This window comes from Podarcis filfolensis (assembly GCF_964270895.1).
Source record: "Podarcis filfolensis genome assembly, contig: HAP1_SCAFFOLD_101, whole genome shotgun sequence".
Classification (NCBI taxonomy): Eukaryota; Metazoa; Chordata; class Lepidosauria; order Squamata; family Lacertidae; genus Podarcis; species Podarcis filfolensis.
Window position 1 is genome coordinate 54,933 of NW_028149470.1, and position 13,548 is coordinate 68,480.

The 13,548-nt window shown below is 43.0% G+C and overlaps 1 protein-coding gene across 1 annotated transcript; it reads right to left on the bottom strand.

Annotated features, from left to right (window-relative positions):
- Positions 1–7,617: 7,617 nt before the first annotated feature.
- LOC310755045 (transmembrane protein 256 homolog) lies at positions 7,618–8,266 on the bottom strand (the record flags this gene model as incomplete). Its single annotated transcript, XM_083631719.1, has 1 exon — positions 7,618–8,266. One exon carries the CDS (start codon positions 8,264–8,266, stop codon positions 7,919–7,921), a length of 348 nt encoding a protein of 115 aa, XP_083487845.1. The 3' UTR covers positions 7,618–7,918.
- Between the last annotated feature and the right edge of the window lie 5,282 nt (positions 8,267–13,548).

The window sequence follows — 13,548 nt, forward strand, 5'->3', positions numbered from 1 at the left end:
AAAGAGCCACTTCTGCCATTGTGAAAGCTGAGCCCTCTTGAGGTGGTAGGAGGACCCATGCAGCAGGATAAAGCCCACAAAAAACACCGAGAGGATCCTCTCCTGTGAGGGCTACAGTGGGAAGGACTGGAGCAAGAAACCATAAACAGTGTGCAGTAAAGGTAAATGTTTGTAAAACGATCCTGAGAATTTGTTGGGCTGCAGACTTAGGCAAATTTGGGCTGAGGGGAAAAAAAGTCCTGAAAACCATTCTCTTAGAGTTAGTTTTTCCATTATTAATGCCTTAGTTTCATACTTGGATGCTTCATATATAGTTAGTGCTGATGAATAAAGTATACCTGGTGATTACTTAGAGGTGCTTAGTTTTCCTTTAAAGCAAATAATGGGTACAATGATGGAGTTTTCTGCTTCTCACAATTCCTTTGTCTCTTCCAAACCTCTAATCTATTTTTGAAAAGAGTCTTGGTAATAGTAATAATAAGCAATAATGGGAATATTGTTGGCTCTGTACCGTGCCATGCTAATGAGTACTCCTTTTTATTTTAATGTTTTCTTGTTTAAGGAGAAATATATTAGTTTGCTCCCTTCCTTGCTAACTTTCCTGCTGTGGAATTCTTGAAAACTGGCAAATTTTAGCCATTAAACAGGAACTTTGAATAGAAAGCATGTATTTGCTTCTGTGATCCAAACAAAGTGATCTTTTTAAATTTCTCCATTCAGTTTATACCTGCTGGGATGTATTTTGGTAATGCACTCCATAGGTATGTTCTTTTCGGTGCTCTTTCCTTGCCTGAAAAACAAGCTCCTTTATATGACTTGCATTTTGTAGTGAAAGAATGCTAAGGATGCCTTTAGCATAAAACATTTTTTTCACGGTGGGTTCACTAGTGACAGTGAAGCAGTGAATATACCTATCATTGGGTGAAGAATGGAAATGTCTACTGTAGGGATGGGGGACCTGTAGGCCCATCTAGATGTTGCTAAACAATATCCCCAATCTTCCCTAGGCAGCATGGCCAGTGGTCAAGGATGATGGGAACTGGATGGGGACTGGCTTCCAGAGGACCAAAGATTCTCCATTCCTGGTGCAGGTAGAAGAATTGTAATTATTCCACCACAGGGAAAAATAATACATAGTGTGTGGGTGGGGGGGGGGATACAGATGTGTGTGTGTTTGTGTGTCACAATTCATCATGCTGTTTTGTGTCAACATAAGCTGAGTTCTTTTCTAGTCTTGCTGGATGCTCAAGAAACTGCCAGTGTAACGAGATGTCACACACAAGGATGTCAACTCTTAGTGAAGCTTTTGAGAGCGTTTCAATTTTAGAGGATGGTTGAAGGCAAAAATTGGGAGACTTCATAGTGAAAATGGATCGAATGCCCAGCTTTTAAATTTGTTTTTAAAATAACGTTTCTATCCGTCAGATTGAAGAGCACCTTGAAAACATGACTGCCATGAACAAGCACACAAGCAGCTAATAATGCAAACAGCAAGACTCTCTATATAGTTTGTCTCCCGCCTCTCAATGGCTCTTTAACTAACCTTTTGATTTGGGGTCCTTTGTATGACACCATATGCAGCTTTATTATTTGGATCTGAAAAGGATGCAGGTACCTTTCCCGTTCAAGATATTGTGTGATAATTTTACTTTTATTTAAGTAGAAGCTGCTTTACCAGTCTGATGCTGGGGTCACACAAACCCCAATTAGATGGTGGTGGTGATGTTTGAAAGATTTGCTTGACTGACCCCAAATTAATATGAAGAGGATGAAATTGTATTGAGGAAGATTGTTGATTTTACAGGGGTAGACGTATACAGGAATGATGTATGGGGTCTGTAATGATCACTGCATAAAATCCTATGGCAGGGGCTGGCAGTGATCTACCCATTTTGCAGGGGGGGGGTCAGAGTTGTCGTGCAGCAGTCCTTTACTGAGCCTGTCAGGCCCCACCACAACCCAGGTAAAGAGAAGCAGGGCAGGGCCCTTCAAGCAGCAGGTCAGTCCTGGGCAGCAGCAGCAGCAGCGGTTTGAAATTTCAGAAAAGAAATTGAAAAGAAATTGAAAAGAAATTGATACTTTCCCCCCTAATGTACATATTTTTCAAGATTCAAAAAGCAAGACAATAAGAATTGGGTCGCTATTTGTTGACTTTTCTGGCCAAGCGGATGGTATGTTGCACTGAATTTCATATTGGTAAAAAGTAATGTTGTCCAATGTTATATGATATCATTATATGATACGAGTCCCAATCTTCCTTTAACGCACTCACCAAGGCCTCTCATTACCTGGAACATTAATGATCCAGGCTCACTCCCAAATAGGAGATGGGTTTGGAAAGAATTTAAAAGAGACAGAAAGAGATTTTAATTCAGGAAATTCACCAGAGGAGCTACCGTTGATTTTTGCGCATATTTCCTAAGCACAAAAAAGGTTGTGTTTTGTATTTCTTAGTTCCTAGCACACTCCCCAGTCCTATATGCCTGTCTGCAGAGTTAGTTTCACTCATGCTGTCAGGCAACTAAGTTTGCCCTGACTCTCTTCAATTTCCCTGGCATTGGTGCTCTATGGCCAAAGGATGCTGCTTCTTGCATCTGTTCACTCACTGTAGTAATGCCAACTTTCCCCACTTAGGCAAGTTAGAACCAGGGCTTTTTCTCAGCTGGAACTTGCTTGAACAGATCCAGCACCTCTCAGGTGGGCACCATTAGAGAACAAGGGAAGTGTTCGTGAATTCTGGCACTTTTTTAAAAATAGAAAAAATATTAAACGCGTAACAAAACATGAAGCTGAAATATATTGACCAGACAACATTTCAACGAGTAACAGGTTTTTTAAATAATTCACATATGTAGTAAAAAGGTGCCATCATGCCATTCTGTGAGCTATGGTAAAATAGCATGCATATCTGCAGCAAAGCAAAAGGGAAAAGTGCCCCATTTCTGCTTTCAGTTGTATACTAGGAATCAGTTTTGTGAACTTTATGAACTTTATGAGTTTTCCATTAAATCATATTCACATTTTGTTACATAATTCTATGACTTAATATATTACTCTGTAAGAGCATCGACCTCCTGCTCTCCCTCTTTCTGACTTCCACATAACTTTCCATATTCTTCGCATTTCTATAAGCACTTATTTACCCTTTGTCAAATTATAATATTTCACCTTATTATCGGTAAATCAGTTCCTTATAGTTACATTACAAAACATTTCAATTCAAGCCTACAAACGTTTTCAAATGTTTACAATTTTCTTTCATAAATGTGTTCCAGTCCTTTGGAAACAGTTCGTCACGCTGATTCCGGATTATGTCTTCGAACTCCATCATCTTGACCTGCCAGTCTTCCAGTGTTGGAAGTTCCTGCTGCTTCCATTTCTGAGCCAGAAGTGTCCTTGCAGCCATTGTGGCATACATAAACATGTTTACATCACTTTTATGTATTTCCTCACCAATTAAGCCTAATAGAAATGCCTCTGGTTTTTATTAAAATTATATTTCAAAACCTTTTTTAACTCGTATATTATGTCCCAGAAGGCTTTCACTTTAGAACAAGTCCACCACAGATGGAGGAAGTTCCCCTCCTTCTCCTTACACTTCCAACAATTTTTGTCTTGATTTCTATACATCTTAGCAAGTTTGGCATGTCTAATATACCATCGATACATCATCTTAAATATATTTTCTTTGAGTGACACACATGCTGTGAATTGTTTCGGTCCACAGTTTTCCCCACCTTTTAAAATCAATATTGTGCCCCAAATCCTGGGCCCACCTAATCATAACACTTTTTACCTCTTCATCCTTTGTGTGCCACTCCAGTAGTAACTGATACATTTTCGACAGTATTTTCATTTTACTACCCAGCAATTCTGTCTCCAATTTAGATTTGTTACTTCCAAATCCGTTTCTTTTATTATCCTCTCTAAACACATCTTGTAACAATCGGTTACCTTTCCTCTTAGTTCTTCGAATGTCTTTAACTTTATTTTATTATCACTTCCATCAGCAAGTCTTTGTATGTCGCCCATTCAGTTCCCATATTTATTTATTTTTTTGACTGCAAAAGCCTCCAGAGGTGAGAGCCACCTCGGAGTTTTGCATTCCAATAATGTTTTATGTCTGCTCCACACCTCATACAATGATTTTCTAATAGTATGGTTCAAAAACCCTCTGTGCATTCTGACCATTCTGACCACAGGTAGGCATGCCACGCGAATCTGTTGTCAAATCCAATACATCTGAATTATCTAAGGTTATCCTGGGTGGCGCTGTGGGTAAAACCTCAGCGCCTAGGACATTCTCTCAACCAACAAAAACACGCCGCCTCATAGTAAATTTTTAGATCTGGCAGGGAAAAACCGCCTCCTCCTTTTGCATCTGTCCATATTTTATACTCAGTTCTTGGCTTTTTAACCTGCTAGATAAATTTAGACAATCTTCTTTGCCATACATTAAATTGTTTTGTTCCACTGATAACCGGAATTGTCTGAAATCTAAACAACAGTCTCAGTAACACGTTCATTTTGATAGTTGAGATTCTACCCATCATTGATAATTTCATTCTAGTCCATATCACCTGATCTCTCTTCACTTCATTCCACACCTTTTCATAGTTGTCTTTAAAGAGGTTTATGTTCTTAGATGTGAGCCAGACTCTAGGTATTTTACCTTTTTTTCTATCGACATACCTGTCTTTTGTTGTAGTTCTCCTATTTCTTTACTGTCCAAATTTTTAGTTAATATTTTTGTCCTATTTTTGTTGAGCTTAAAGCCTGCTAATTGCCCATACTCGTCAATCTTTTTCAAAGCTTCTATTGCACTGGACATAGGTTGTTCTAAATTCAAGACAACGTCGTCGGCAAAGGCCTTATACTTATATTCTTTTGAGCCTACACCAATCCTCTTTATTTCTTTTGTTGCTTCTATTTTCCTCAACAAGACCTCTAGTATTGTTATAAATAACAATGGCGATAGCGGGCACCCCTGTCTGGTTCCCTTTGTTATCTCAATTTTGTCTGTGAAGTTATTATGAACTATCAATTTAGCATATTGTTCCGAATAAATAGCCCAAATACCATTTAAACGTTTTTCTAAATTTCTTTTCATAAAATGCCAAGACACATTATCAAATTCTTTTTCAGCATCCAGAAACATTAGGGCGGCTTGTTTGTCTCTCCTGGAGTCCAGATATTCCATTATATCAATTATATTTCTTTGTTCCCGCTCCCCCCACGGAATAAATTTATCCACAGGAAAAAAAGGTGCGTGGGTTTTTAAAAAAGTGAAATCACTCTCATCATTTATTAAGTTAAAAAACAGCAACCGAAAAGCACCGATCAGTAATGTTTGAGTTGTGCCTGAAAGAACTGATACAAGTGGAGACTGTTTCCCTCTAGAGGGAGCTTTTGAAACTGTTACAGGAGTGTAACCGGGGGATTTCCAGCTGCAGATAAGGATTCTGAGAACCAGAGATTGACCTTGGAACATTTAAAAATGTTGACAGGAGAGGCCATTGTGACTCTTTTATGTAAGATAAGCTGTTCGCTGGGACAGCTTCACAAGAAGATGGATGACATGACTTTTAAAGTTGATAATTTGGAACAGAAAGTGACTAATTTGAGTCAAAAAGCGAACACCAACACAGAAATAATTCAGGACTTGGTACAGGAACCCACTTTGGCAGGACAAATGGTGGAGGAGAAGGAGGAGAAGGAGAAAGCTGCTGTTGTTGAACATAAAGTAATACAAGCGGGATCCGTGGCTTTACAGAAGCAAATTGAGGACTATAAGTTGAGGCCTTTTATGACTGAATCTAGGAAAAGTCAGACTTTGAGGATTGGATCCCGGCTTGGACTGAAGAAGGAAAGTTGGAAAGATCCCTCTATGCAGGGATTAACGGACTTTTGGGACATGGACTTGGGCGTGGAGGAGATTGAAGTTTTGGGGGCCTTTGGATTTGGAGGAATCTTGAAATATGTCCTGAAATACTTTACGGACTTTAGCTTCAACTGTGGAAATTTGGCTGACCTATTCAGAAGGAAGAAAAGTATTGATAGGTTGGCGTTTCCCCGAGATTTGCTCTTTAGCATTAAAGAAAATGAAGAAGACCTGCAGAAGGGTCTTGGAAAAGAGTTAAGAGCCTCGGACATAAGATCACCAGGTTGATGGACTTTATGGAGTTGACGGAAAGGACTGGCAGAATCCGAAACCAGGGAGAGGAGATGGTGGAAGAAGATTGGAAAATTTAAAGTTTATGTATAGACATATGGTAAAACTAATGAGTGATAGAAAAATGGTGGAATGATTTTTTTATGGGCTTAGCAGAAATGTTATAAGGAGTTAAGCGTATATAAGTGTCAGGGAATCAGGAGCAGGAGCACTGGGGAGAGAGGAATTGGAGAGCGAAGGGGAAGAATCCGAGGGAAGCGTAGGGGACTATGACAGTGGCCCGAGAGATTCCATGAGCTTCTCCAGCGAATCAGAAGATTCCCAGAAGGGGGCTCCGATGGTCAGGGCAAGGGGGGTCCCAGGGGGGACGCACCAGAAACAAGGAGCCAGAGGGGAACCCCAAAGCAGCAGTGCAGGATCGGGACCGTTTTCCCCACCAGAGCGTAGTGGGGGGGAAGAGTCACATGTGTCAGGGCCAGCGTCTCCTCCGGAGGGGAGGGAGAGTAAGTCAGGGCTGACCACGCCTCCATCGGAGAGTGGGGGAATGGAGGGGAGGTCAGTTGCAGCCAGCCCACCCGAAGGGGGAAGCAGTGACAGCAGCAGTGAAACGGTTAGGAGGAAAACTGCTGGCTGGGCGCGCGCGCCAAGTTCAAATGTACAGGCGCGCAGGACAGCAGGAGACCCAGATGGGGAACCAGCTCCTAAAGCCCGCCGGAGGGAGGGAGAAGGCTCAGGGGAATCAGCGTCAGAATAGGCTAGAAAGGGCGAGACCCTGGCGGGCAGGCGGACCCAGAGGAGGAAGGAGCAGCGGAAAAGGTGGAGCAAGGCGAGGGTCTTAAATTGGTGTACAGGGGGAGGAGATTCAGAAGGGTCATCAGCGGTCTGACAGTTGAGACGTGGGGCTGCGCGCTGCGGCTCTGGAAGTGAAACTGAACTTCAATAAAGACTTTTGTATTTAATAAGAAAGCAGCGTTGGTCCTTTGTGAGCTGGGACCTTGGGCAGCCTTGACAATAAGTATTTTAGTTTTAATGAAAAATAAGGTTAAAAAATATGTCATTTACAATATGATAGAAAATGGAGAAAGATGGAAAGGATTTGCTGAAACAATTAATAGAAGTGGAATACAAAAAGGGAGGTGAGAGGAGGTCGAGGAAACAAGGGAATGAAAGATAGAGTACGGAAAAGTGAGGATTTATGTTTTTAAATTGTTTTTGTTTTGTTTTATTTAGGGTCAAGGTTAGGGAGTGGGTTTTGTTTAGTTTAGTTTAATGTGTTTAGTTTTGAGTTTAGGTTGTGTTTTGCATTGTCTATATACTGTTTTGTATTGTTTTTTTCTCTTTTCCTTTTTCTCCTTTTTCTCCTTTGTCTTCTTCTTTTATTTTTTTTCTTTTCCCTTTTTGTAATCTATAAAAGTAATAAATATTATTTTTTTAAAAAAAAATGAAAAGCACCGATCAGACATTGAATTTTGAGGCCTCAATCGCAAACTCAAATCTGGTTGCAATTTTTTTTGGGGGGGGAAGGATCTTGGCTTTTTTAAAATGGATTCGGCATTCGGGGAATTCCAAGATGCAGGATAGAGACGCATTCGGGGCGGCCTAAAGACCTCAAGGGATCCCACTCTGACATTTGGAAATCTCTCCTCTCCTAGGGCTCCCTTCTGGCTAGCCTAAGGGAGGAGGGAGGGGCAGGGCTGGCTACCCTGGCGTTGGGAGATGGGGGCCACATGGGGACAGAACGGGGTGTCAAGGGGCCATGGCGATCCAGCCGAGGATGAGGAGGGAACCACCATACGGGGCTGCCTTGGTCAGGATCGGGTCCCCTGTCACGGCGTGGTAATACAGGGCGCCAGAGAACATCCCCATGCCCAGAGACAGGATGCTGCCGGCCATCATGGGATAGCGGCAGTGGGGCACAGCCAGGAGGGCCAGGCTGTGGAGGAAGTGGTATTTGTTGGCCATCTCGTAGAGCTCTTTCAAGTCGTCATCTCGGTCGCTGCGGCGGAAATCGTGAGCCCCGTAGGCGCCCGCCCCGACGGCCGCAGCCCCGCTCAGCGCAACGAGCCGTCGGTAAAACGCCCCGGCGCCCGCCATATCAATTATATTTCTAACACTGTCCTTCATCTGACTGCCAGGTAGAAATCCAGTTTGGTTCTTTCCAATCTCCTCTCCAAATACATTTTTAAGTCTATTGGCCAATAGACTGGCAAATAATTTGTAATCATTATTTAGGAGCGAGATTGGCCTATAATTTTTCACCTGCCTTATGTCCGTGTCTTGTTTGGGAATTAGTGCAATATGGGCTTCTTTCCAAGTAATATATTTTCTTTTTTTAAGAGAAAAAACACATTGGTTTAAAACGTTATATATTTCCAGCCTGCTGTAGGGGCTGTGTTGTTGTTTTTTAAGCCAAATTCAATGGAAATGCATTGTTTGAAGAGTGACTAGATGTATATGCAGAATATGTAAACGTGCACTGTGAAAGCTTTGTAATATTACTTTTGTGATTTTGGGTAAAATTGATGGATGAAGAAAGTGTTGAACTAAAAGCAAACTGTGTGCTTAACTTGTGTTTGTATCTTTTCGTTTCTAAAGGGACCTTTACAAACTGAATTTAAAATAAAGAAGCAAACTCCAAAATTAAAAAAATAATAATAGAAAAAATAATACTGGTTGGAGCTTTTCTCTGCTTCCTCTAGCTACTCTCCCACAATATATACTGCTGGGGAGGACAAAGCATATGCACAGCTTTGCCACCCATCTCTCAATATGCCCTATACATTTTACTTCTGGCATTTTTCTGATGTCAGCACATTCTGTCATTGTTGCCTCAGAGCCAATAATATTTATGCTTTAAAAATGCAGAGGAAAAGAACGATAATAGTTATTTTATATGGGTGCATGGACAAAGTCTTGTTTGCTATGGCAAGTAAAAATTGCACAAAAGAAGAAAAAGTAATTCCACTGAGCCATTCAGATGTTCCAGAGGCTGGCCAGGGCTTTGATAGGAGTGCCAGTCATATCAGACAGAAAAAAACCTCAGCATTACCTGGAAACCCATTAAATACATCAGCCTCCAGAGGCGGATAATCCTAATAGGTCCCTTGCCTCTAGAAAGGGAAAAAGTGGTGTTATGTACTGAGTTGAATAGGATCCAAACTGCAGCAGTCTGATTGGTCCTAGAACAATAGGCTCCAAACTGCGGCAGTCTGATTGGTCCTAGAACAATAGGATTCAGAATGCAGCAGTCTGATTGGTCCTAGAACAATGCAGCAGTATGATTGGTTGGCAGGAGCCACCCAATCCAGCTCCAGATAGAAGTGAATCCACAACCTGATTGGCCTACAGGAGAATTCCGGAATTAGCCAATCACGTGCAGCCCATTGTGTAAATAATGTATATAAAGCAGATACTTTGAGGGGACTTCCATTCCCTCCTCACCACCATGAGCTGAATAAAGAGCATGAAATCCACTCTCGACTCTGAGTATATTTCAAGTGGGTTGAAAGTCTAAATCTCAACAGAAAGTCATCTGACCATCAGAGGGCAAGCAGAACCTTAATACTCCCTCCAGCCTTCCTCCTATGACTAGGCGGACAATGACTTTTTAACACACTGAAAGCTCCCAAGTCCAAAAGGTGTGAAGGGGGCCAACTCCCACTTGCACGGGCAAAGGCACTTTATCTGCGACTGGTGCCACCCACCCAAGCCACTGTTTGAACGGCTGAGATGTAGGAAACATCACAATATCATACTCTGGGAAGGTACTGTCCGTACAGGACTGGACCAGAGCAGGCAGTCTGAATTGTCAAACATTTTGCATTCTATATTCCCTATCTTTTAAACAACCCTCGTTTGTTGCGGTTGTTGCGGCAGTTTTGCGGCTCTTAAAAGCCAGAAGGGTACTAGCAGCAGGACCAAGCTACACCCCTCAGCTGTTTAGAACCTTCCTTAGGCACAATTTATGCATGATCTTTGTTTTGCAGCCTTTTCAGAGCATGAGGTTAATCCCCTGTTCTCCTTGTTTTCCTAAAGAAAATGTGATATTCAATGTTTTTGGGGGGTTTTCAAAAATTTTTATTGATTTTCCAGCTCCGAGACAGAGCACTCTGCATTTTCTGCCATTTGGGTGCAATCAAACTGCAGATTCTGAACTACACATGGGTTGATACCCCGGGATGCACCACTGAATTTTTCTTCAAAAAACTGGGAGGTACACCACCTAAGCTTTGAGCTACCTCTCCAATAGTGACCCATCAACACCAAACAGTTTGTCGTTGGCTTCCTTGGCATAGTTCTTCAAGTAGGAGTAAGAGTAGCAAAGTAAACTGCGCTATTAACTGACAAGGCCAAGCAGGCGTTAAAGATGTCTGTGCAAATAGGCTTTATCCAGGACGCTCCTGTGCCACGGAAAAGGTCTCTGTCCAAGGAGGTCTGGTCCTCTACTGAGTGTATCTGGGAAATGTGCCTCTTTTGCCTTCTGATAGGCTACACCTGAAAAGAGCCACTTCTGGCATTTTGAAAGCTGAGCCCTCTTGAGGTGGTAGGAGGACCCATGCAGCAGGATAAAGCCCACAAAAAACACCGAGAGGATCCTCTCCTGCGAGGGCTACAGTGCGAAGGGATGGAGTTCGTTCAGTGGAACAGGGGGAAATTCTCAAGATACCAGAAGGGCAATGATATACACTGCCCCCAGTTAAACTCCTTCACAGATTGCATCTGTGACGTAAGCATTTTTGTTATCTTCAGGAGCTGCCAGTAGCATCCATACTTCCTGATTCGCCGCAAGGAAGTGAGCACACTTGTGGCTATGGGCATTCATATTAGTCGCATGTCCCTCGTGGCTAACAGGGCCCTTGGCCTCCCACGGCTGCTGGTGGCCACAGCAACAGCCTGGTGGTGGGGGATGGCGGTCCCCTCAATACTGGGGGGACTGAGCACCCTTCCTAGAAATATTGAGGGGGCTAAAGCCCTGGGTGTCTACGAGGTCTGCCCTGCCTTGTACCTGCAGTCAGTCATTCCGGCCAACTGAGGCAACAAGTCCTCAGTAGAGAATCAGCTCTGCTGGGATCATTGGAATTCTGCAAATAGCAGGGGCATCAGTGCCTTGGTACTTCATCCTCTGTTGGGTTCCTCATCGTCTTTTACAAAGGAAATGGGGCTGCTGCAGTTGGACAGTTGCCTTATTTGGTCATATGGCACAAATGGTTGGAGGCCCATGGTCTTAAAGCTTAAGACATGCCTGCAAGGAGGTGTGGGCCAGCTCTGACACAGAGCACTCTGCATCTTCTGCCATTTGGGTGCAATCAAACTGCAGACTCTGAACTACACGTGGGCTGATACCCACTGAATTTTTCTTCAAACATCTATGGGCCTGGTGTGACACAATATCAAATTTCATTGGACCACATTGTTTTCCACACATGCATGCTTCTCTTCCCCCCTTAAAATGGAAGCAAGTAAGTAAAGATACACTGCCTCCGATTCCCATATCCCTTAGTTTGTCATAGGCACCTGTCTGCAAAGGTCATCCATCTGGGCGACTATAGGGATCAGATGGGATTACCATGAGGAATTATAAAATATACATCAAGCCATCGTGCCCACGATGAAAGCATTGTGTTGACTGGGTTTGATATATTGACGATAATTTCTTCTTAAATCCCATAAGATTCTACATTCATGCCCTTTTGCCTCTGCTGCCCATTTCTCCTTGCCTGACAAGGGACGTACACAGCCCAGTTGTCGCCAGGCAGGCTCCTGGGTCATCAAAGACAGTGGGCAAGTTTCTTTGATGTAGGATGTTAATCTTAGGGCCAGGAAACAGATCTCACATGAAGGTGATAATGATCGTTGTCCTCCTGGCCATCCTTCTTATCATATATATTGCTTGTTTATCACCTCCGGGGTTGCCAAATGCTCTTCTTTGTAGTTCTGTTCTTTGTTTACCCTGTGCTTAATTAGTTATGGTGGTTTAACTTTCTCCCCACGTGGGTTTGTGGAAATGCTCAGAAAAAATCTGATTGGTTCTTACGAACACTCTGTAAAAAGTTCTTTTGTGAATAAAAACTACCTGGGCCAGGGGCTGCACACGGACAGGCACAGAGAGACACGATTATACGCACCCTTCCCAGAGTCTTGCTGGTTCAAGTCTCTGTGTGTATTCTTATTAATCAGAATTCAATCCTTCCTTTACTTTGGGAACGCCTCAAGTAAATATCCTTCCTTTTCTTTGAGAACGCAACATAGTGGTGCCCCGTGTGAGGCTAACTTCAAGGAAACCGTGTGAGGCTAACCTAAAGGTACCTCAGCGTGTGAGGCAAACTTAAAAAAGGGAAACGTGTGAGGCTAAGCTAAAAAGAAAACCTCAGCGTTTGAGGCACAGCAAAAGGAAACCCCCAGGATTGAACTCCCCTCGGAGCTAGCACCGTGCTGTCCCTCGGTCGCGGTGGATCATCTCCTGCAAAACGATTCCCGGACTTAGGATCTCATTCGCTCGGAACGAGCCCCAAAGACGCGCGTCTATTACCCTTCAGGTGAGATCATGGGAAGCAAGCTTTCACATGAGCAGGAAAAGCATAGGAATAATTTGTTATTTTTGCTAGCTCAGGCAGGGCATGATAAGCATTTAGCACCCTTAGTAGAGAAATTGTTGTTAGAGATTGCTAGACTGTGCCCCTGGTTTCCAGAGGGGGGTACTTATGACATTAAGAAATGGAATGAGCTGGGAGGTGCACCCCATAGACATCCTGAGACATCTGTACAAGTCTTGCACCCCTGGCATTTGTGTAGAGACGCAGTTGGAAAGCTTTCTAACCCTTTGCTCCAACCACCAGTTGTCTCTGTGAATGCAGCATTGTTGCAACCCCTAGCTGCTTTTAAAAATACTATAATATTCTTCCCTCCATCTCAGCCTCTAGATTTCCAGCCTCTCTCTGAGGACTCTGAGGTCATGCCAAAGGTAATTCCACTGGCACCTTCCTTTGCCAAAGATTTGCCTGGGTCGAATGTAAATTCCATGGACCAATGCCCGCAAGGGGCTCAGACCACAGTGCAAAAATTGGTTATTCAAAATATGGCAGAAGGAAGCAGTGAAGAAAAAACAGCTGACACCTTACCATTATTAGCAGTCTGTCCTGTTGTTCAGAATGCACAGGAACAGAGAGCCCATGAATCATTGCCCTTTGCAGTTTTTAACAAATTGAAGCGAAGTGTGACAGAAAATGGCTTGCATGGCATTCTTGATGGGCTAAGAGCAGCCAGTACTTTACTTCCAAACCTTGAAGCCTCTGAAGTTTCAATGAAACAATTGGCTTATGAAAATGCTGATTGCAAGACTGCTCTTAAAGTGATGAACCAGAAGTCAGAAACAGAGA